Below are 24317 nucleotides of genomic sequence, written 5' to 3'. Positions count from 1 at the left end.
TCTGTAGAATAAATCTGTATTTTGACCTGATACCTGCAATTGGAATTTGACTTCTTACAGTTGGCAGTGTGGATGTTACCCACTTGCTTATCAAATGTCATGCCATAAAAATACACTTCAGATAAAATGAACAATTATTCACAGAAAGTCAAGGCAGCAAGAGACACTTAGTTTTGATTAAGTATTTCAGTGGAACAAATAAAAAACAAAATGTAGAAATTTGAGAAAAACAGAAATATGAAACAAGAATAGGATCAATAAAAAGCTATTTTTATAGATGAAATAACTAGCAAAATAAGTACTTGTATACTAAACCTGAGGTTGCTTATTAATACAAAACAAAAATTTGATTTTAAATTAAAAAATTCACCTTTGCTCACATAACTTCAACAAAATCTTGTACTTCCGATAGTCATTATAACACTTAAGGATTATCAACATTTTTTGATAAATGACATCCCTTTCTACAGGTATGGCTTTTCTCAAATTGAAAACCTCAGAATACAGATTTTCCTTGCTGTTCAAAGTAATTAAATGTTAATTAAATTTAAATTAAATGTTAGAATAAATATAACTACACCAAACCACCACCAACAAGAGTCTTTTACAAAACGTATGTATGAAATTCCCTTGAACGCAGTCCTCTTTAAGATGTGTAGCTTATTCCCTGCTTCCATGTCTGTTGCAAATGGAGGAGGATATTCTGTACTGCATTTTGTGATGAAAGTATTCAAGTGATGCAAAAAGCAACAATCTAGTCTTCCAGGTCCAAATGAAATTCCACATACAAATCCTTTGTTGTCGCCCCCCGGATTGTTGCTTCACAGAAAAAGAAAACAAACAATTACTTTCAAAGGAAATTTGCACATTCAACATTTTATAATACACTGAATATTGGTACATACAGGTGCACATACATAACATTACATCCTCACAACCACTTAATCCAATTCAGGGTGAAGGCGAGTTGGAGCTTATTCCAGAAGCACTGGGCACATACACTGCTCAGTCCAACACAAGGTCCATTCACACATACTTGCATTTACTTATTTGGCTGATGTCTTTATCCAAGGCAACTTTCAACATTTAAGATAAAATTGGCTCCATTTCTTTTATAGTTCCAGTTGGAGCACTGGCCAGTGAAGTGGTTTGCTCATGGTCACAGAGTGTCAGTAGATTGATTTGAACCCACAACCTCAGGGTTTGAAGTCCAAAGCTTTAACTTTTACAACACACTGCCTGCTGTTACTCCCATGTGGGGAAAACTCAGAAGCAATAAATGACCTGATGTGGGAGAACACCTTGAATAACTGGACAAAAAACATACCTGGGCAGAACACACAAGTTCCAAACAGACAGTGAATGGGTTTCAAATCCAGGTAGCTGGAAATAGCCTACTTAAAATGAGAGAACGTAACTTTCTTTTGAAAATATTTAATTGAAAGCAAAGATGACTGTGATATTTCGATAAATGCAATATACACCTCCAAAACATTCCAGCATGTCAACACTGTACACTCTGATTAGAATATGAGGTTAATATTGCCAAAGTGGGTAGTTTATCTTTATTTATTGTCTAAATCGTGGATTATTTGCCCTTTATATTTTTTATTTTTATATTTTATGGTCTACTTGTTTATACAAAATGTGAAATACAGTAATCCCTCGCTATATTGCACTTCGACTTTCGCGGCTTCACTCTATTGCGGATTTTATATGTAAGCATATCTAAATATATATCACTGATTTTTCGCTGGTTCGCGGATTTCTGCAGACAATAGGTCTTTTATTTTCTGGTACATGCTTCCTCAGTTGGTTTGCCCAGTTGATTTCATACAAGGGACGCTATTGGCGGATGGCTGAGAAGCTACCCAATCAGAGCACGTATTACGTATTAAATGAAACTCCTCAAATATATTGTGAGCGGGGGGCTGTTCGCACCCCTAGAGGATACGGATGCTCCTCAAAAAACGCTGAAAGACTACCTTCACATTGCTCCCTTCCTTGCTGGGCTTACTTGCGCAATATACTTCCCGCGCGGTGCTTCGCATACTTAAAAGCCCGAACAGCACCTATTGATTTTTTGATTGTTTGCTTTTCTCTTTCTCTCTCTCCCTGACATTCTCTGCTCCTGATGCACACTCCTTTGAAGAGGAAGATATGTTTGCATTCTTTTAATTGTGAGACGGAACTGTCATCTCTGTCTTGTCATGGAGCATGTTTAAATTTTTGAAAAAGAGACAAATGTTTGTTTGCAGTGTTTGAATAAAGTTCCTGTCTCTACAACCTCCTGTGTTTCTGTGCAAATCTGTGACCCAAGCATGACAATATAAAAATAACCATATAAACATATGGTTTTTACTTTGCGGATTTTCACCTTTCGCAGGGGGTTCTGGAACGCAACCCCCGCAATCAAGGAGGGATCACTGTATTCTTTTTAACCAATACTTTCCTTATTAGTCACATCATTTTTCAACCATAAGTCACATTCCCGACAAGCTTGTGCATACTCATGTATATACTGTACATTCTAAAACAGGGTTTGGTTGGTTGGTTAAGTTAGGCTAGGAGAGATAAGTAGACAGACAGATAATAATAATATATTTTATTTATATAGCGCCTTTCCCATAGATAGATAATACTTTATTTACCCCCAAGGGGAAATTAAGAATTTGCAATGAATCAAAGGTTCTATTACTAGGTGCTCTGAAAACGAGGCCGCATGAGGAGATCTTTTATCTCATCATTGACAAAAAAAAAAAATCACCCAACTAGTAACTGAGAAAGGAAATTCTTTTTATACCGTGTCTTACCCAGTTTTCCTAAAAGCATTTGACCAATGTCCTTAATGTCATTGTACTCATGAAGCTGCTTAATGTGCTGATCCAACTCGCCCACACTGTAACTTCTAAGAAGGGAGAGACAGAGAGAGAGAGAAAAAAAACTCAGTATGTGTGCAAATAATTATTGATAAACTTGAGCATATATATTACATAGCACCTGCCTATAGTAAACACCATGCCAAAACACTTACTGAAAAAAGTACTATACTTAATACGTTTTATAAGTGACTTGCTGAGGGCGAGTTATTTGCAACTTTATCTGGCAGTGTTGTGGTTGAGCACCTTAGCCACTACACCACCATAAAAGCAGAAACTTTAATTAAATACAAGGAGTATGAATTTATTATCCGTTAATTCAACTGCACATGTAAAGACATGTGAAGTACTTTCCCTTTTGGCAAAAGGCTAGCTTGGTTATTATATGTGACAAGTGTATTTGTGTAAGCCAGTTAAAGGGGCTGTGTAGCTAATGTAGATTTTATTCCCCAGACATACTGCCTATATTGAAATACTGTATTTGGCAAGTCTTAGCCGCTTTTGCTCCGATTCCCTAAACCAATTAAATTTAATGACTGTTTGCTGCAGGGATGTGAGAAGAAACTACTTCTGATGACACTTTCTTAATTTTTACTTTTTCAGTATTTTCGATATTAAACTAGTATTGTTTTCATGAAAAAAACTGATTTGGAGCTTTCATCAAAAAACATGTTCTGACATCTCTAGAGCATTTTTTATTGATTTTAATTAGAAACAGATAACATTCCATACAGTCAAGTCAAATTTAACAAATCAAATCAACGCAAAATTTGACCCCCACCCAAGAGAAAATAAAAGGAGCAAGAAAAGATGGGTATCCTTTTCCCCAAAATTGAAGCATATTCTAAGATGTTATTGATTAGATCTTGCCATATTTAAAAAAAGTTCTGAACAGATCCTCTAATTAAGAATTTGATTTTTTCCCATTTCAAGCTGTAAAGAACATTGGTTACCCACTGACTTAAGAGTGGTGAGGGTATTATAATTTATTTGTCCATCTCCACTTTAAGGCTGTCTGGGTGTCCACCAAACACAGCTATTAATGGGTTAGGAGTGATTGTGACACCAAGGCTGTCTGATAGGCATGCAAAGATTTTTGTCCAAAATGTTAATTTGTTGTATGCCCAGAACATGTGGCTCAGTGAGGCTGGAGCTTGACTGCAATGTTCACAGGTTCAATGGTGCCCTGGAAACATTTTGGACAATTTTAAATGAGATAAATGTGCTCAATAAAAGATTTTAAGTTGAATGACTGAATGCTTTGCACATAGGGAGCTCGAGTGCATTCTGTGCATGGCTGCCTTTGACTCTTTTTCAGAAATATTGAATGACAGATTCTTTCCCTAATGTACTCTGGGGTCTTTGAAAAGAAGAGACTTTAAAATTCTTTTATAAATTGTAGAGATGCTATCTTAGTCTTCAAGACCAATCAATAATTTTTTGTGGAAGGTAAGGACAATTGGGCAGTTTCTGTTTAGCAAAGTTTTTAGCTTGAAAGTAGTGGAAAAACTGTGTTGATGAGAAGTTATATTTGAAGCATAACTGTTCTTAGGATGCAAAGACATTAACTATGTACAAGTCTATAAGTGTTTTTAATCAAAGATATTTTCCAGACATTGAATAGTGAATATGTTTGGAAAAAGGTGGTTGTTATGTAGAGGTTCAAACAGCTTTTCTGTCTTTAAGTGCTTCCTACACTGGTTCCATACTCTGAGAGAATGAGGGGTAAATGGATTTTTAGTGTAATGACAGTAGTTTGTAGTAACTGGGGCTGACAGCTGGAAATATAAAGAAGCACTGCAAGATTTTATTTCTATTGCAGTACAGGCTTGTGGATATTCATCAAATTGTGTCAATGTCCAGGGGCCTCATGTATAAACAGTGCGTACGCACAAAAATGTTATGTACGGACGTTTCCACGCTCAAATCGCGATGTATAAAACTTAAACTTGGTGTAAAGCCACGCACATTTCCACGGTAGCTCATACCCTGGCATACGCAAGTTCTCCACTCGGTTTTGCAGACTGGCGGCACCCAGCGTCAAAGCAGTGCTACTGTTCCTGTGTGGTTTCCCTTTCTTTTTTAGATCCACATCCCTGACGTGGCTTTTACACTGAAACTAACTGTATATTGTTTATTAGTTTAATGCATCTGATTGTAATTACCCTGTAACAATATAATGGTCCAGGGAATAGCCAAAGTATTCCAAATACTATAGCTGCTTTAGCGTTGTTACTCTCACTGCACCTTCTTTTTCTTCTTTCAGCTGCTCCCGTTAGGAGTTGCCACAGCGGATCATCTTTTTCCATATTACTCTCACTGCACCACTCGGAGTATTTATATCACTGTATCTGAGTGGTAATCACAGATCTGCAGCAGCTGATTGGAAAGAGAATTATTGGTATACAGCATCAAGCACACGCTGCCTTAGCCATGCTGCCTATTTGAACTGCTCTCACACAGCAAACACTTCAAAGCCTTTCCTGTACAGACCTCGTGGTTCAGAAACAGTTTCATCCCAAGAACTATAAACGCACTCAATCAGTCCATCAAGTGCTCCTTGTAGAACTGTTTGTACTTATTAGTACAATCACCTCACTGTAAACTTGCACTACAGTTATAATATTGCACAACCTGAGCCACTTTATAAAGCGTGTATTTACATATGATGACGATATAATTTTTAAGATGAAATGCGGCAAAATATGTTTATCATACAGATAAAACTTTAACTTTATTTAAATAATCTATATTGGTAATAATTAAACACGCGAGGACACGGTGCCGCATCGCTTACGAGGAGCTGGTGCTCTGTTCATGGATTGTTCCTGCCTAGCGCTGTATTCTTGCTGGTGCTGACGCGACACTGGAAGGACAGATGGATAGAATAATTAAACATGTACTATGAAGATATTTCAATGTTCCTTAAAAGTTTTGAAGAATCGGCGTTCTAAGCTTACACATGGCTTACCGTCTATTACAGAGCTGATTGTGTGGTGATTGGGTATTTGGAGAAAGAAAAGTAAGGACAGGAATTGGGGGTTAGTACGTTTGAAAGAGAGAGTACTGCTACAATAAAGTATTTCATCAGAGGTTGCGCATGGCGCAGCAAGCATCTTGCGTGAGACATGAACAATCACTGCGCCACCGTGTTCCCATGTTTAATAACATGCTTTCATTCCTATCATCATGAAAAAGATATTACGTATACATCTCAGTATTTTAATTATTCAGAGAGCTGTAATATTACGAAAGTAATGGATTCTGTGTCCTGTCGGAGGAAGAGAAAGCCCAGAAGCACATAGTGATTCACACACATAGAAGATCAAATACAAAACAAAGCATATAACATGCTACTTTAGTTACGATTTGATTTGAGAAACTAGTAAATTAAATGATTTTAAGATGAGGTTTATGATGTTCTACAGTGTACTTTAATGACAACATAAACTACGTTATTAAAGTGGAAATTTCGAGATTAAAGTTGACATTTGTGTGCCTTTTTTTTTCTCTGAACACTAATAAGCTTTCATATGACACTCAGATGGTGGGCTATGACTCGTCTTTTCACAGCGACTTTGATATGTGACAACTTCTTTTTTATTTTGGGCACTGTGCGACTTTATGAACTTGAGCTTTCGAGTTTCTCAGAAATGCTATGTCACTCGATCAACTTCCTCTTGTTGATTATATCACTGTTTAAACCAACAAATAGTACGTTTTTCATTGCCTCCACTTGGAATTCGCTGAAATTTTTCTATTTTCCCCCGTGCTTTTGCCATTGTCTTTTCATAGAAGGCTGAGCTTAAGGGCTATTTATATTGATCTGCATATTCAAAGAGACGTAATTCTGGGAGGAGTTGGGGTGGGACAGCAGGTGCGTTACTTTTCACGCTGACCGGGATTTATGTAGCGGAAGAACGTGGAAGTTGGCGTACACAAAGATGCATGCATCTGGATTTTTTTGTTCGTAAGCACATTTCCGCTTTTGTCTGTACGCCATGTTATAGTGTGAATTCTACGCACGGCGTTATACATGAGGCCCCAGGTCTTTATAGCTTGTACATATGTTTGCCACTCAGTAATAAAATTGAAAGTTGGGTAGTGCCATACCTCTTCTGCTTTAGGTTGTTGTAGAATCACACTTTGAATGTGTGGATGTTTCAAATTCCAAATAAATTAAGTTATGATTTAGTCTAACTTCTTAAAAAATGATTTGTTAATGTATATGGGGATGCTTTGAAATAGGAACAGCAGCTTGGGAAGGATGGTCATCTTAACAATGTTGATTCTCCCTGCTAACATAAGGTGGAGGGGCACACCATCTAGTCATATCTTGTTTAATTTTTTCCTTGCAAACAACAAAATTTTGTTGAAAAGGAGCTTCACATTTACTTGTAATATTTACGCCTAGATATTTTAACAGATCTGCTAAGATAAATGGGAAGGTATCCAGCCCAATAATACGTGCTAGAGAATTCACTGGAAAAAGCATGCTTTTATTCAAATTGATTTTAAGTCAAGATATCTTTTGAAAATCTGCTAATGTTTTTAGGACTGCTGCCACAGAATTTTGTAGGTCCAGTATATACAATACCATATTATCTGCATATTGTGATATTTTCTGTTCAAGTCCTCTAAAAATCCCATTTATCTCTGATGGTTTTCGAATGAATACAGCCAACGGTTCAATGGCGATTGCAAAGAACAAATGTGATAAGGGGCATCCTTGTTGAGTACCACGTTCTAGTTTGAAGTTATCTGAAATAATGTTGTTAATACGAACCGAGGCTTCTGGACTTGTATAAAGTAATTTCATCCATGTACATATGTTTGGGCCGCACCCAAATTTGTGCAATGTGGTGAACAGGTAGTACCACTGAACCACATCAAATGCTTTTTCTGCATAAAAGATAATAAGATCCCTGGGGTGTTAGATATAATTGGTGAATATATTATATTAAAAAAACGTTGAAGGTTAAAAGTGTCTGCCTTTAATAAATCCTGTTTGTTCTTGTGATATTACAGAAGGAAGCACTTTCTCAATCCATCTGGAAAGAACTTTGGTGATTATCTTAACATTGTTATTCAGAAGAGAGACTGGTCTGTATGATGTACATTGTAGTAGGTCCTTGTTCTTCTTAGGAAAAATGGTAATAAACGCTTGATGAAAAGTTTGAGGTAGAATGTTTTTGTCTTTAACTTCTATAAACATCACTAATAATAGTAGACCTAACTTACTGTATTTGAGATTTATTTTATAAAATCCCACTGGGTAGCCATCAGGGCCAGCTGCTTTCCCACTTTGAAGTAAGTTTACGGTATCTAGTAATTCTGAAAGTGTTGGAGGTTTATCCAGTTCCGTAGCAGTAAGAGTATCTAGCTGTGGTATCTCTAATGAATCAAGAATCTCACTAGACTTAAACTGAGTAGAATATAAGGATATATAGTGTTCTCTAAATGTGTGAGTTATATTTTTATGGTCAATAATTTTATCTCTGTCTGTGTTGTTAATTGCTGTTATTGAATTACAAACTTCCCGCTTGTGGATTTGTTGGGCTAAGATCTTATTAACCTTTTCTCCATGTTCATTATAATGATGTTGCGATTCAAAGATTAGCTGTTCCATTTCTTTAGTAATCAAGAGGTTAAATTGTGATTGCAAAACCTGTTTTTTCCTATAGAGTGCCTCAATTGGAGACCTGGTGTATTCTAGATCTATTCTGGTAATTTTGCTGATTAACTCAGACGCCTTCTTGGTTTCCAGTTTATTTTTGTAAGAAAGATATGAAATAATCTCTCCTCTTAAAAATGCCTTAAGAGTTTCCCAGAGTATACCTGCTGAGACCTCTGAGGATGCATTTGTCTAATGAAAATAAACAATAATGCTTGGACATGAATTCTGTATGGTTCTCATTAGTTAATGACGGGGGGATTAAGATTCCGGATATGAGATGAATGTGTAGGACGCAGTAATTTAAGCTCCATGATCAGAGGGGTATGGTCTGAGATAATGAGCATTTGATCATTTTAGTACGTCTGTGTGCACGACTGTGAACATTGTAATTCAAGGACAAATAAACCAATTCTCATGAAATTCAGTGGACAATTTGCACTCCTTAGACCTAAGAGCAGAATAGATTTTGGGTGAATTACAACTATTCAGAGTTGAGCTTTTAAAGTTTTAAAGCTGATACCAACAATGGCCAAACTATTACTCAGAAATTTGTGAAAATTAACATCCACCTTTAGGACTTCTGTGAATTTTCAGTTCAGTACAGCTAGAGCCTTTAAAGTTTAAACTTTTCAAACACAGTACAGTTTTGAAATTAATCTATATTTACAAATAAAATTTGATCAGATTTTAATAAATTACCATAATAGAGCTGCATTAAAAGTGGACTAAAATGGGAAAAATAAACTTACTAGTGGTATTGCCTCTGCATTTTAAAATCTATATACATTCTATAAAACACTCTGACCTTAGTCTAATGCTGCATTACTTCCTACATATTCTTAATTGTACTCAGTTTGAATATAACCGTTAGAATGACCCTCTTATGAGGAAATCATGGGGAGATGTGTTTCATGGATATTACCAGTACTATGTTGAAGGAGTAGCCTCTGATGTTTTCTTAACAAGAATAATATGCCTGATAATCCCATCTTTTTAAAGTGACTTAAGACAAATTAGTATTACATTTTTTTCTATAGATTATTTGCTTTCTACATGCTGTTTTTGTTTCCTTTGTCAAATTACACTATCCTGACCTGAGAACAGGACCTTAGAATTGATGCATTACCACAAACTTCAGATGTTATGTGTCAATTTGCAGTCATCTATCTGGACAGAGGTCTGGCTAAAGCTGCCAGGATTACCAAGGGTTGGTCATTTTTAAGGATGACTCCCACATCTTCCTTGGGACTGATTACATTCATTTGCCTGAAGCTTACTGGATAACCTTTATGGAACATTTTTAGTCTATTAAGCTTTTCACTTACATTGCCTTTTGTCTAACTGTTCTAAGTAGGGTGATCCATTCAAGTATGCAGTCCTTCCAGCTGTCCCCCAACCATCAGATGGAGGCATCAGGTATCGCTCACTCTCTATGTAACCTAATACAGGATAATCTGATGTCCCATATATAGACCTATATACAGTATAATAGACTAACATATGATGAGCTATATGCTAAATACAGTATGTTTATGTACATTCATACACTATAAAGGCTTTGTCTAAGAAAATATTGTCAGCATAACTCTGAAAGTGTAGGACAAAATTGGACATCTGTATGAATCATTGCTTAACTATAGGAGTAACTAAAAAATGCTTGGCTGTATGTGTTGAAGAAATTAAGAATAAGTGACAAATGCCTTAAAAGTTTTTTTTTTTAAATGAATAGTGTATAATATATAATGATACTACATTTTGATTTGGGGATCTAAATTCATTTATGTATAATTGTTGAACTTTATTAAAGATGTTTTTCTCTTGTCTGTATACAGTGTAAATTGTGTTCAAGTGCACTAGTAACACAAAAATTGCTAAATAATAAAAAAAATATTTCAAATAGTCCCATGAGAAGCAGATTTGAATATAAGTGTCACTTTTTTAAGGGTGGCTTGTAATTAGAAACAGAAACTAGCCATTTATGACAGGACATGCAATTAGGCCAAAACTTTTAATAAAGGCTTTAATTTTGCCTCAAATTAGAAGATCAATTAATCCATCATCTTCAAGTACTGTGCACAATATCATGTAAATGTAACATAAACAACAAGAATGGGTCAAACAAATTATATTTTAAACACATCTTTAGAATAAAGACCTGAAACAGCTAACTACCATACTGTATGTTGGGTTCAAAATTATCAATGCAAGGTGACCTATCAAGAGTTTCATAGTTATAGAGATTTTATGTTCAGGTAGAATAAGCCTTATAAATTGATATATTTACGAATGTAGTTGAAGATTATTATAAATCCTTCTTTACTTACTCCAACTCCAGCTTTGTTATTTGTTTGTTTAACTCTTCCCCTCTTTTTTGTAGATTTTTGATTTCATCCTGTATTTTCACATGGTCTTCTTTGGGGGAATTTTGGACAGAAGTAGACTGCACCTAAATTTGATACATTAGAAAATTCCACTAAAACAAATTTTAAAAGATACAATTAAAACACTAGAAACAAGAAATCAATGTAGCGACATCAGATAAAAACTTGATCAACATATTTTGCTTACTTTGTTATATAAATTAAAATAAACTAAATTATTAACCTAAACATTAAATTACTTTAATCAAAAATACTTCATTATCAAGAAGAAAAAAATCATTAAGGTGACATTTTACAAAGTTTCACCCTGATATTCACACTTAGTGTTTAATTCTTCTTGTTTTGGCTGCTCCCGTTAGGGGTTGCCACAGCGGATCATCTTCTTCCATATCTTTCTGTCCTCTGTATCTTGTTCTGTTACACCCATCAGCTGCATGTCCTCTCTCACCACATCCATAAAACTTCTCTTAGGCCTTCCTCTTTTTCTCTTGCCTGGCAGCTCTATCCTTAGCATCCTTCTCCCAATATACTCAGCATCTCTCCTCTGCACATGTCCAAACCAACGCAATCTCCCTTCTCTGACTTTGTCTCTCAACCGTCCAACTTGAGCTGACCCTCTAATGTCCTCATTTCTAATCCTATTCATCCTCGTCACACCCAATGCAAATCTTAGCATCTTTAACTCTGCTGCCTCCAGCTCTGTCTCCTGCTTTCTGGTCAGTGCCAATGTCTCCAACCCATATAACATATCATTTACACACATATATTCTGTTTTATTCCTACTGACCTTCATTCCTCTCTTCTCTAGAGCATATTTCCACCTCTCCAGGGTCTCCTCAACCTGCTCCCTACTATCGCTACAGATCACAATGTCATCAGCACACATCATAGTCCACGGGGACTCCTGTCTAATCTCGTCTGTCAACCTGTCCATCACCATTGTAAATAAGAAAGGGCTCAGAGCCGATCCCTGATGTAACCCCACCTCCACCTTGAATACATCCGTCACTCCTACCGCAGACCTCTCCACGGTTGCACTTCCCTCGTACATATCCTGTACAACTCTTACATACTTCTCTGCCACTCCCGACTTCCTCATACAATACCACAACTCTTGAGGCACCCTGTCATATGCTTTCTCTAGGTCCACAAAGATGCAATGCAACTCCTTCTGGCCTTCTATATACTTCTCCATCAACACCCTCAGAGCAAACATCGCATCTGTGGTGCTCTTTTTTGGCATGAAAAACCATACTGCTGCTCACTAATCATCACTTCACTTCTTAACCTTGCTTCCACTACTCTTTCCCATAACTTCATGCTGTGGCTCATCAATTTCATCCCCCTTTAGTTACTACAGTCCTGCACTTCCCCCTTATTCTTAAATATCGGTACCAGTACACTTCTTCTCCACTCCTCAGGCATTCTCTCACTTTCCAAGATTCCATTAAACAATCTGACTAAAAATTCCACTGCCATCTCTCCTAAACACCTCCATGTTTCCACAGGTATGTCATCTGGACCAACGGCTTTTCCATTCTTCATCCTCTTCATAGCTGTCCTTACTTCCTCCTTGCTAATCCGTTGCACTTCCTGATTCACTATCTCCACATCATCCAACCTCTTCTCTCTCTCTCGTTCTCTTCATTCATCAGCCTCTCAAAGTACTCTTTCCATCTGCTCAACACACTCTCCTCGCTTGTGAGTATGTTTCCATCTTTACCCTTTATTACCCTAACCTGCTACACATCTTTCCCTGCTCAGTCCCTCTGTCTAGCTAATCGGTACAGGTCCTTTTCTCCCTCCTTAGTGTCCAACCTCTCATACAACTCACATACGCCTTTTCTTTAGCCTTCGCCACCTCTCTCTTCACCTTGCGCCTTATCTCCTTGTACTCTTGTCTACTTTCTGCATCTCTCTGACTATCCCACTTCTTCTTTGCCATCCTCTTCCTCTGTATACTATCTTGTACTTCCCCATTCCACCACCAGGTTTCCTTTTCCTCCTTCCTCTGTTCAGATGTCACGCTAAGCACCTTTCTTGCTGTCACCCTTACTACATCTGCTGTAGTTTCCCAACTGTCTGGTAATTCTTCACTACCACCCAGTGCCTGTCTCACCTTCTCCCTAAACTCAACCTTGCAGTCTTCCTTTTTCAACTTCCACCATTTGATCTTTGGCTCTGCCCTCACTCTCTTCCTCTTCTTGATCTCCAACGTCATCCTACAGAACGCGAGCCTATGCTGCTTAACTACACTTTCCCCTGCCACCACTTTGCACTCTTCAATCTCCTTCAGATTGACTCTTCTGCATAGGATGTAATCTACCTGTGTGCATCTTCCTCCACTCTTGTACGTAACCCTATGTTCCTCCCTCTTCTTAAAATATGTATTCACCACAGCCAAGTCCATCCTTTTGGCAAAATCCACTATCCTCTGACCTTCTTCATTCCTCTCCTTGACACCATACCTACACATCACCTCCTTGTCTCCTCTGTTCCCTTCACCAACATCTCCATTGAAATCCACTCCAATCACCACTTTCTGTCCCTTGAGTACACTGTTCATCACTTCATCCAAGTCCAACACTTCATCGGTGTTTAATCACATCGGAAAAGAACCCTTTCCTAAATTTCAGAGCTACAGGCAAGTGAGTGTAAATTGGGTGTAGACTGTTTTGTCATTTCTTGTTTAGTATAAAATAAAATAATAAACAGTTTGATTTTACTTACTGGAGACTTAAAGCTATTGTGAAGGTTTCTTGACACCACACCAGGGGTCCTAAAATGTAAAAACAATACTCAGATAAAACATTTTGTTATACTTGTGAGATCACTGTTCAGTAGCTAACCACATCTTCATTAGGTATGAACAAACACTGGGGGTCTCATGCATAGCACCGTGCATAAAATTCACATTAAAACATGAAGTACGAACAAAAGTTGAAAAGTGCATATGCACAAAAAAAATTCAGATGCAGAAAACTGTACATAAGCCAACTTCCACGCACTTACGTACATTAATCCTGGTCTGCATGAAATGTGACGCTCGTGCATGTGCCTGCCGCCCCTCCCAGACTCCTCCCAGAATTACGCATCTTTGAATATGCAAATCAATATATTCCCTAAAGATCAGCATTCTGTGAAAAGACAATGAGAAAGGCACTGGGAAAAAAGAAGAATATCAGCGAATGTCAAGTGGAGGCAAGGAAAAACGTACTATTTGTTAGTTTAAGCAGTTGTATAAACAACAAAAGGAAGTTGATCGAAAGTTCAAGTTCAGCAAGTTGCACAGTGCCTTAAATTAAAAAGAAGTTGTCAGATATCAAAGTCGCCGTGGAAAGGTGAGTTGTAGCCCACTGTCTGAGTGTCTTATGGAAGCTTATTAGGGTACAGAGAAAAGAAAAAAAAATAGGGACACAGTGGGGAAAAAAAGCACGAAATGTCAACTTTAATCTCGAAATTTCCACTTTAATCACGTAGTTAATTTTGTCATTGAAGTACAATGTTATAAACTTAATCTTAAAATCTTTTAATTTACTAGTTTCCCAAATCTCATTATAGCTAAAGTAGCACGTTAAATGCTTTGCATTCTATGTGTTCTTCTATGTACTATATGTGTGTGAATTGCTACTTGCTTCTTAAACGGGCTTTCTCCTACGCCGACAGGACACAGAATACATTACAATCATGATATTACAGCTCTCTGAACAATTTAAATACTAATATGTATACTTGATATCATTTTCATAATGAAATGAATTAAAGCATGTATTAAACATGGGGCCACAGTGGCGCAATGGTCCAGGGATTGTTTCTGCGCCATGCGCAACCCTCAGTCAAATAATTTATTGCAGCAGTACTGTCTCTTTCAAACATACTAACCCCCAATTCCTGTCCTTCCTTTTCTTTTTCCAAGTAACCAATCGCCATACAATCAGCTCTTTAATAAATGTCAAGTCATCTGTAAGCTTAGAACGCAGATTCTTGAAAACTTTTAAGGAACATTGAAATATCTTAGTAGTACATGTTTAATTATTCCATCCATCTACCCATCCAGGGTTGCACCAGTCCCAGGAAGTATAAAGCGTGAGACAGGAACAATCCCAGAATGGGGCGCCAGTTCATCGCTACATCTGTCCGCCGTGTCCACATGTTTAATAACAGTATATAATATTTAAATGAAGTTAAAAATTTATCTGTATAATGTAATATATATATACTTTACTGCATTTCATCAGAAAAATGATATCAAGATCTCCAAGAAGATTGGGCCTGGAAATCTAAATCGACTTAGAAGCCAGTCATCATCATCTGTAAATATTCACTCTCTTCTATTGAATTGAATTCCTCTATTGTTATTGTATGGTACAATGAGATTCAATATGCAAATCCTCCATAAACATATTTTCCTATAATATGGTAAAATAACAACAAAAACAATAATAATAATAAAAATAATAATAATGAGGTAATTGTAATTATAAGTACAGACAGTTCTACCAGGAGCACTTGATGGACTGATGGAGTGCGTTTATAGCTCTTGGGATGAAACTGTTTCTAAGCCTTGAGGTCCATGCAGGAAAGGCACTGAAGCGGTTGCTGAATAGGAGAAGTTCAGACAGACTGTGCGCATGGCTAAGACGCGTGTGCTAGATGCTGTACCCCGATAATTCTATCTGCTCTTGACACAATCTGCACTAGAGCTTTTGGATCAGCTGCTGTAGAGCTGTGATTCTACACTGATACAGTGGGTTAAAATACAGTGGGTGCACCAAGAGAAACAACGCTAAAGCAGCTATAGTATTTGGAATAGTTTGGCCATTCCGTGCACCATTATATGGTTACAGGTTGATTAAAATCAGATGCCTTTAACTAAAAAACAATATGTGGTTAATGTCAATGTACACGATAAAGCTGAGTCTGGGATATAAATCTAAAAAATAAAGGAAAGCCACCCAAGAACAGTAGCACTGCTTTGATGCTGGGTGCCACCAGTTTGCAAAACTGAGCCGAAAACTTATGTACGCTATGGTTTGAGCTGGCATGACAATGTGTGTGGCTTTATGGTAAGTTTAGTTTTTACAGATTTCAATGTGAGCGTGGAAACGGGTGTATGCAACATTATTGTGTGTACATACTGTTTATACAACAGGCCCTGAGTCTTCGCCTTGTCTGGAGTTCAGTGAAATTGCAGATATGTTTGAGAAGTTCACTGAACTCACAAAATGCATTAAAGTCAATCGGGAAGGAGAAACTGAACTAGTTCTGAGTGGATTATAATGGTGAAATGGTCTTTTAAGTGTCCCGAGGGCTAAGGAAGCATTTGCCAAATATGCTGGACTGATTATCCATCCATTATCCGACCCGCTATATCCTAACTACAGGGTCACAGGGGTCTGCTGGAGCCAATCCCAGCCAACACAGGTCGCAAGGCAGGAAACAAACCAAGGGCAGGGCGCCAGCCCACCACAGGGCACACACACACACACCCACACACCAAGCACACACTAGGGACAATTTAGAATCACCAATGTACCTAAACTGCATGTCTTTGGACCGTGGGAGGAAACTGGAGCACCCAGAGGAAACCCACGCAGACATGGGGAGAACATGCAAACTCCACGCAGGGAGGACCCAGGAAGCAAACCCGAGTCTCCTAACTGCGAGGCATGGACTGATTATTTTGGAAAAAATGTGACCCGAGCTGTGAGACAGCAGTGTTACACATACATACACACACACCTACATACACACACTATATATATGATTGTGATCACAGAGTTTCCCTCTTCAGGGCACTGAATGGCCTAAACACGTAGCACTTTTCAAAGTCATGCATTGAGCACATCTTTTTTTTTTAATTATTTCTGATCGATCTGTGAAGATGCATCACAGTTTTTTTTAATTAAGAAGGTAGAAACACCATGTTAATAGTAATAAATCTTTTGTTTTTATTATTTCACAGGGTCTTTTGTGTTTTTTGACTTTGGAATGGGAAGGGGTTGGGTTCCTTTAAGGTTTATTTTGACTTGACGATGTACTGCGTGGCTAGTTAAATTTGTATTTAACTGGCATGTGCAATTAGCCACATGGCTATTCTTGGTGACCATGGTTCATTTGTGCTGGTACTCCATACAGGCCCGTCCCTGTTTGATCTTTGAAATATCTACAGTAAATGTACTTGTATTTGTGCATACAGGCACACCCACAGTGCCTGTAATGCAAATAATAAGCAATATATACTTGGGACTGCCCCCAATACTTCCAGATCTGCCTACATAGTGAAGAGCGTAACATGCTTAATCCAGCAGTGAGGACACAAAGTACTATGGATCTAAGTTTTTTTCATAATATTTTCATTATGATTAGTTAAAGTATGTCTCAAATGAAAATACTGAGTTTATTATTTTATATTTTAAATGCATATGGGGTGAAAATGCGGCTTGAGTACGGAATTGGTAGTGACATCATGTATATGCCATAAATTATTCATATATGCACAAAGAAGATTGGGCAGTGTCATAAAGTATGAGTTGGAGTACAGTTACAGTATGAATGTCAAGTCAAAGTGAACTTTATTGTCATTTCAACCATATACAAGTATACAGATAGATGAAATTGCGAAGCTCAGGGTCCACAGTGTAACAACATGAAGTGCAAATAATAAATTAAAAATAGAATTAAAATTTAAATTTAAAATTAAAATACAAACAAGACAAGACATTGTGCAAAGACAAGAAAAAGTAGCAGCAGCAATATTGACGTGTAGTTAGCGATATGAACATTGATGCAATGTATGGTATTTGCAATCTAGATACATAAATATAGTCAATAGTATGTAATATAATAAATAAATAAATAATAGATATAGATAATATAGAAATTATCAGTGTATGATAATAGTTGTTTAAGACATGTGTAAACAATGACAGGTCAGAATGTTTCACAGCAGAAGGATATCAAGAGTGTCAAAATACTTAAAGGTCAGTATGAGATTTTCAGTTCTTTTCTACATGCACACTAGTCTTTGCAGGAAAGTGTTTTTTAGAGGTGGTTGAAGCAGTGTGGAAGATCCCAGGGGGCAGCATGGTGTTAAGGAGTCTGACAGCTTGGGGGTAAAAACTATTCTGCAGCCTGACAGATCTGGCTTTGATGCTGCAGTATCTTCTCTTGGATGGCAGAAGTGTGAAAAGTCCATGTGAGGGGTGTAAGGGGTCCTGCACAATGCTGCAGGCCTTGCAGACACTGCGTTTGTAAAATATATCCGGTAGTGAAGAGGCACCCCAATAATGTTCTTTGCTGCCTTCACAATCCTTTGCAGGCGCTTGTGGTCGGATATGTTGCAGTTGCCATACCAGACAGTGATGCAGCTGGTCAGAACACTCTCAATGGTGCCTCAGTATGAACATGGTGAGGATGGAAGGGGGAAGACTTGCTCGTTTCAGCCGCCTCATGAAGTGTAGTCTCTGCTGGGCTTTCTTGATTAGTGATGAGGTGTTATTCGTCCACGTGAGTTCCTCAGTTATGTGCACACCGAGGAACTTAGTACTCCTAACAGTCTCCACATCTAAACCGTTGATGCCGAGTGGGATGTGGGCAGGATGTGATTTTCTGAAGTCCACGATTATCTCTTTTGTCTTGTTGACATTGAGAGATAGATTGTTGTCTTCACACCATGCAGACAGCCGTTCCACCTCATCTCTGTATGCTGTTTCTTCATCCCTGCTTATCAGTCTCAGCACCGTTGTATCATCCACAAACTTGATGATGTGGTTGGTGTTGTGCGTGGCTGTGCAGTCATGAGTCAGCAGGGTGAAGAGCATTGGACTAAGCATGCAGCCCTGCGGCGCTCCATTGCTCAGTGTGATGTTGCTGGAAGTGTTGCAGCCCATCCGAACTGACTGGGGACTCTCTGTCAAGAAGTCCAGGATCCAATTGCAGAGGGTGGTGTTCAGGCCCAACCTGCTCAGTTTTACAAACAGCTTTTGAGGGATGATTGTGTTGAAGGCAGAGCTAAAGTCTATGAATAGCATCCTGACATATGTGTCAGAGAGGTGAAGGGCAGAGCATATGGCATCCTCAGTTGACCTGTTTGAGCGGTATGCAAACTGAAGAGGGTCAAGGAAGGCAAGGAGATTAGTCTTTATGTGTGACATGACTAACCTTTTGAAGTACTTCATGATGATTGGTGTGAGTGCAACTGGTTGGTAGTCATTCAAGCATGTCATTGATGATTTCTTCGGCACTGGTATGATGGTGGTCGACTTGAAGCATGCTGGGACTGACGACTGGCTCAGAGATGTGTTGAAGATGTCTGTGAGGACACCAGCCAGTTGACTGGCACATTCTTTGAGCATACAACCAGGTATGTTGTCAGGCCCTGCAGCCTTGCGTGGATTGACTCTGGAAGAAGTCGTCTTCACGTCAGTTATGGAGAGACAGAGTACCTGGTCAATGGAGGGAGGTGTTGCTTTTCTCGCAGGCTCTTTGTTCTGCGCCTCAAACCGTGCGAAGTTGTTCAGCTCATCCGGTAGGGAGGCATCACCATCGCTGCTGTGTGTGTTGGGCTTGTAGTTTGTAATTGTCTGAACGCCTATTTTGACGACTCTGTTACAAGGGTGCCAATTTGTAATAGAAACAGAAGTCACTGGACATTTTAAAGATCAAAGGTTTAGAGAATACCAGCACACACCAGTCTTTCTCTTTAAACCTTTTTAAAACCTGGTTTAGACAAGGATTACACCATTAATATTTCAGATAAAGATGCAGTAAATGTTATAAGTAAAACCATAGACTGGTTATTCACTGATAAAATATCCTTATGCAAATTAAATATATTGCAATATACAGAAAGATGCAGTATGTGGACAAAGCTTTCAATATAATGGAAAATGTATGTAGTTCAAACATATACTGTATTTTTAAAACTATATATAAGAAAACATATCTAGTCAGTTATTTTCTAACCTGTTTTAATCCTGAACAGGGTCATAGATGGTGAAAGGCAGGAACAAACCCTGGACAGGTTGCCAATCCATCGCAGGGTGAACACCATCACATAATTTTGCCTCACCAATCCACCTACCCTGCATGTCTATAGACTATGGAAGGAAACTGGAGCATCCGGAAGAAACCCAAACAGACACGGTGAGAATATGCCAAATCCATGCAGGGAGGACCCGGGATGCAGACCCTGGTCTCCTTACTGCAAGGCAGCAGTGTTACCACTGTGTCACTGTGCCGTCCTAAAAGAAGTATTTTTCCTAATTAATGTATTTTGTAACAAAGGCATTTCCAAATATATTGTGTGTAAGACGTAATATACTCTGTGTCCAGGTCCATGGCAGATCATTCTTGGCTTATCTTTTTACCCGGAGAAAGCTAAACACAATATTCCCACTTACTGTAATATATGTTTAACTCAATGTCACACAAGAAAAGTTGTTCAAGTCCTTTCCTCTGCCAAAATGTGTAGGGTTCAATTTACAGCCTTACTACTTACTTGTACTCAGTTAATAATAGATTTATAATTTATGCTGTGTCAGAATTTGTTGATGTAGAGCACATCTCAGTATCAGAGACACCTAGGAGAGACCTGTTGGATAGTGTTTTCAATGCCTGCTTAATATATTTTTAAAATTTTATGCCAATATATAAGAATCTTGAAATAACTTGAAATATAAACTCTAAAGTATACTGTAGAGTATGACTATAATTTACAGTATATTTTAAAATATATTGTAATTGTTCTCTAAAAATATATCTTACAGTTTATTATTCCTAGTATTTTCAAATATTTTAGGAAATATATTTTTATATTTTGGAAAACGTATTACAATATACAAAAATGAAAATAATTTTCACATTTTTTCAATATGCTTTACATAAATTATATATTACACTTCCTGCGCTGCCATGAGTGGTTGCCGCTACAGAAGCTCCATTGTTTCCAAAGTTCCTCTTGGGATTAATAAAGTTCATCTAATCGAATCCACTTCAATATACTGCAACATAACGTAATATATTCACCCTTGAAATATTTCATAATATATTATGAAATATTCATATACTATAGGTAGTTTGTTATATACAGTAAATATATTTTAATATAGTTTATACATACTTCATTGTGTAAGGGCAGACATTCGTTTTTATTATTAAAAGAGAATGTACTTTCCTAAATCAAATTTAATACAATGGTTTTACAATAGGTGACGGCAACATTGATGCTTTTTTATCCACACATGACCAATTCCTTTCCTGAAAACTTTGATTCTGTCCATTTAGCTTTAAAAAGTAATTGTAAAGCTCAAAGCAACCATCGGAGTTTCCTAGCACTGAAAGTACTAGGGCGTTACAGTGCCGTGTTATCCATTATGAATGTAGTGAGAAGTCAAGCAAAATGACACATTTTATTGGATAACTAAAAACATTACAATATGCACGCTTTTGAGGCAACTCATGTCCATTCTTCGGGCAAGATGTAACTTCTAATTAGCACTAAAACAAAGTCTCAGAATACTGCGCGTACACATAACCAGTAGACGTCACATTTATCACCGAGCACGCGCAAAAACGCATGTGTGTTTAAAAAAAAAAAAACCTTAGCCCTTGTGCTTCATCAAAGACGGCATCCGCATCGGGACACGCAGTTACCGTCAGATTTAGAATTCGAACTGACGTGTCAGATATAATCAATCATTTTATCAATGTACAATAACACCACGGCGATCGGGATTTAGTATTTTTCGTACATTTACATGTAGTACACTATGCAGTGCTTTACAATTAGTATTTAATTCTTTAACGGCAAACGATTCGCACACTGTGACTCCTTTTTCCAAACTGGCTCCCTTCTGATGGTCACACAGAATTGTGGGCTACCTGGCAGCATCGGGTACACAACAGAAATTAACTGCATCATATTTTATTCATACCGGACAATGTTAGGGTCACTAATTCTAACACAGATTTGTTGCATGTGGTTCGGAAAGTGGTGTCCTGGGGGAAAACTCGCACACCCCAAACGCAGACTGACTTGGCTAGGAATCGCATATGTTCTCACAGTTGTCGAGCACTAACAGTAGCCGCTGCGCACATAAGCCACCTTAATTATATACCGAAGCCACCATAATTATGCCATATCGTCAACAGGAACTCTCAATTAATTGATAACTTTTATTAGTCATTCTCAAAGTAGCGCCTTGTTTCATTGAATCAGTGCTATAAGCCGGAGAACAACATTGTCAGTATTTAAAAAATAGTATTTGCAATTGCAAAGTTTATCATTGAAAAAACTCGAAAGCGATGCACTACCTCTTAAGCAAACCTCTACTCAAATGTACACTTCTGCCTCTGCATGGTGTTGTACTTCTCGTTTCGTCTGGCGAAGCCATAGCACCAAAAAGTGAACACTTGTCGCGAAACGATGACGTCAGGCGGGAGATTAGAAGCAGCGATCGGCGATGACGACATAGACACCGGCAGGGCAGGGAAGGCAGGCAGGAAGGAGATAGTGGACATGTTTACATTTGATGTAGTTGATAAAGGTGTGTGCGTGCGTGCGTTTTTCCGTAAAATAAAAAGGGAAGACTAACTCGGCTAGTATGTCGATGTAGTAGATTATCGTTCTATTGCATTCAAATTATAGTGCTGAACAAAGCGGACAGTTACAACTGAACGCGGTGATGTTTGCTCTCATAAACAAGATATAGTACAAAGAAAAGAAGATTGATATTTCAGATTTCGAAAAATTGCATATTTTTCAAACTAAATACTCCACGTTCATTATTGATTAAGTGGGAGACTTAATTACTATCATTCAACTGTACAATTCACAATTAAACTCACGTTGAAAGAGTAATTTATTTTAGAAAAATGTGTACTGTAATGCCTCTGGAAACAGCCATTGATATCTTTCAAATTAATCTGTTTTTATATATGAAATGTTTAACTTTTGATTGCTGTAACTTAGAAAGTAGTAATAAACCTATTAAAAATAAAAGTGACGAAACTTTGACCTTTTATGTAATCTAGGCGGATTTTTTACGGCAGATATCAAGAAAAAGCCAATCGGATATAGATTTTGTGCTCCTCTGCTTTTTTATTTAAATACAAGCCGACATGGTATTACAATTGGTGTTTCTTTTCAGTTTAGCCTGTAAAAGAAATTACATGTTTACTAAGTGTTAGGCAAACAGTTAAATGGACGAGTTAGATCAGTTTAGTATAGTTTAGTATGAGAATCGAACACAAATGTTTTGGCAGTTTAGGATATTTTATTATTATCATCCATCCATATCCATCCCGCTATATTCTAACTACAGGGTCACGGGGGTCTGCTGCGCAAGGCAGGAAAAAAACCCCAGGCAGGGCGCACACACACACACTAGGGACAAATTAGGATCGCCAATGCACTAAACCTGCATGTCTTTGGACTGTGGGAAGAAACTGAAGTACCCGGAGGAGACCCACGCAGACATGGGGAGAACATGCAAACTCCATGCAGGGAGGACCCGGGAAGCGAACCCAGGTCTCCTAACTGCGAGGCAGCAGCGCGCGCCACTGTGCCGCCCCTTTATTATTATCATTCATCCATTAAATTATTTTCTATTCTGCTTATTCAATTCAGTATATCAGAGACCCAGTGACTATCCAGACAGCACAGGACACAGTAGCAAATTATCTGCATGTGCAACCCAATTACAGCAGGCAGGGCCACTGTAGTACATGTTCATTACTAGTTTGTTAGTCCATATAATTTATAGAGTGTTATTGTCAGCTGTGTTTTAAACAGCCAACTGTGATTCACATGAGAGATTTCAGTACACTAGTTTTCAGTCTTTACTGACTGGATGACACTGTGGCACGCTCACAAAAAAATCAGCCCATTAAAGCCCTAAACCCGAGTGTTGAGCTTAGTTAGATCCTGGTGGGCTGCACTTTTTTATTTTGACCTCTTTTAGTAACCAGTTACTGTTGCTAATTGAGCATACTGATTTTGTCTTTAATTAACTCACTTTTTTAGATTTTTCTCTTAACCAACAGCTTCTTCTTCTTCTTTTGGCTGCTCCTGTTAGGGGTTGCCACAGCAGATCATCTTCTTCCATAAGAAGAACAACAGCTTAACAATAATAATATTCAAAGTAAAGTGTAAAATGACCTGCTAACTTGTGGGGCTCCAAACAATTTCTTATTTAAAAATTCAATCGTTGCAGTTAATGAAATATTTTATTTAATTTTGTGACCTGATAGCGCTCTTATTCTGTCATTCCAGACGTTTCCAGAACTGATTAGTTCCTTCTTTCTGAAAGCACTGAATGTTTTGTTGACCAGAGCAAATTTACATTTCTTAGATCTTAACTTTTTTCTTTTAAAATA

At 37.8% G+C, this 24317-nt stretch overlaps 1 protein-coding gene across 2 annotated transcripts; it reads right to left on the bottom strand.

The window, feature by feature from the left end:
* swi5 (SWI5 homologous recombination repair protein) lies at positions 1-22389 on the bottom strand. 2 transcript variants are annotated; one of them, XM_051931777.1, is made up of 5 exons: positions 22254-22388; positions 13668-13716; positions 10881-11002; positions 2814-2908; positions 1-819 (listed from the first exon to the last, which is right to left on the bottom strand). In XM_051931777.1, exons 1-5 carry the CDS (start codon positions 22331-22333, stop codon positions 755-757), a joined length of 411 nt encoding a protein of 136 aa, XP_051787737.1. In that variant the 5' UTR covers positions 22334-22388; the 3' UTR covers positions 1-754. The 2 variants fall into 2 exon arrangements, with proteins under 2 accessions (XP_051787737.1, XP_051787736.1); XM_051931776.1 differs by lacking the exon at positions 2814-2908 and having other exon boundaries at positions 22254-22389.
* Positions 22390-24317: the final 1928 nt, after the last annotated feature.

Source organism: Erpetoichthys calabaricus, chromosome 9 (assembly GCF_900747795.2).
Source record: "Erpetoichthys calabaricus chromosome 9, fErpCal1.3, whole genome shotgun sequence".
NCBI classification, from domain to species: Eukaryota; Metazoa; Chordata; class Cladistia; order Polypteriformes; family Polypteridae; genus Erpetoichthys; species Erpetoichthys calabaricus.
This window is presented reverse-complemented; position numbering and strand designations above follow the sequence as displayed.

Bases quoted from the DNA above. Each gene is read 5' to 3' on its own strand.
- swi5 (XM_051931776.1), bottom strand. From the start codon at position 22,333: ATGGCTTCGCCAGACGAAACGAGAAGTACAACACCATGCAGAGGCAGA. The intron at 13,717-22,253 runs GTAGTGCATCGC...TTTACATTTTAG, and splicing joins AGTAGAGGTTTGCTTAAGAG to GACCCCTGGTGTGGTGTCAA. The intron at 820-10,880 runs GTAAGTAAAGAA...TTTTCTGTGAAG, and splicing joins ATAACAAAGCTGGAGTTGGA to CAACAATCCGGGGGGCGACA.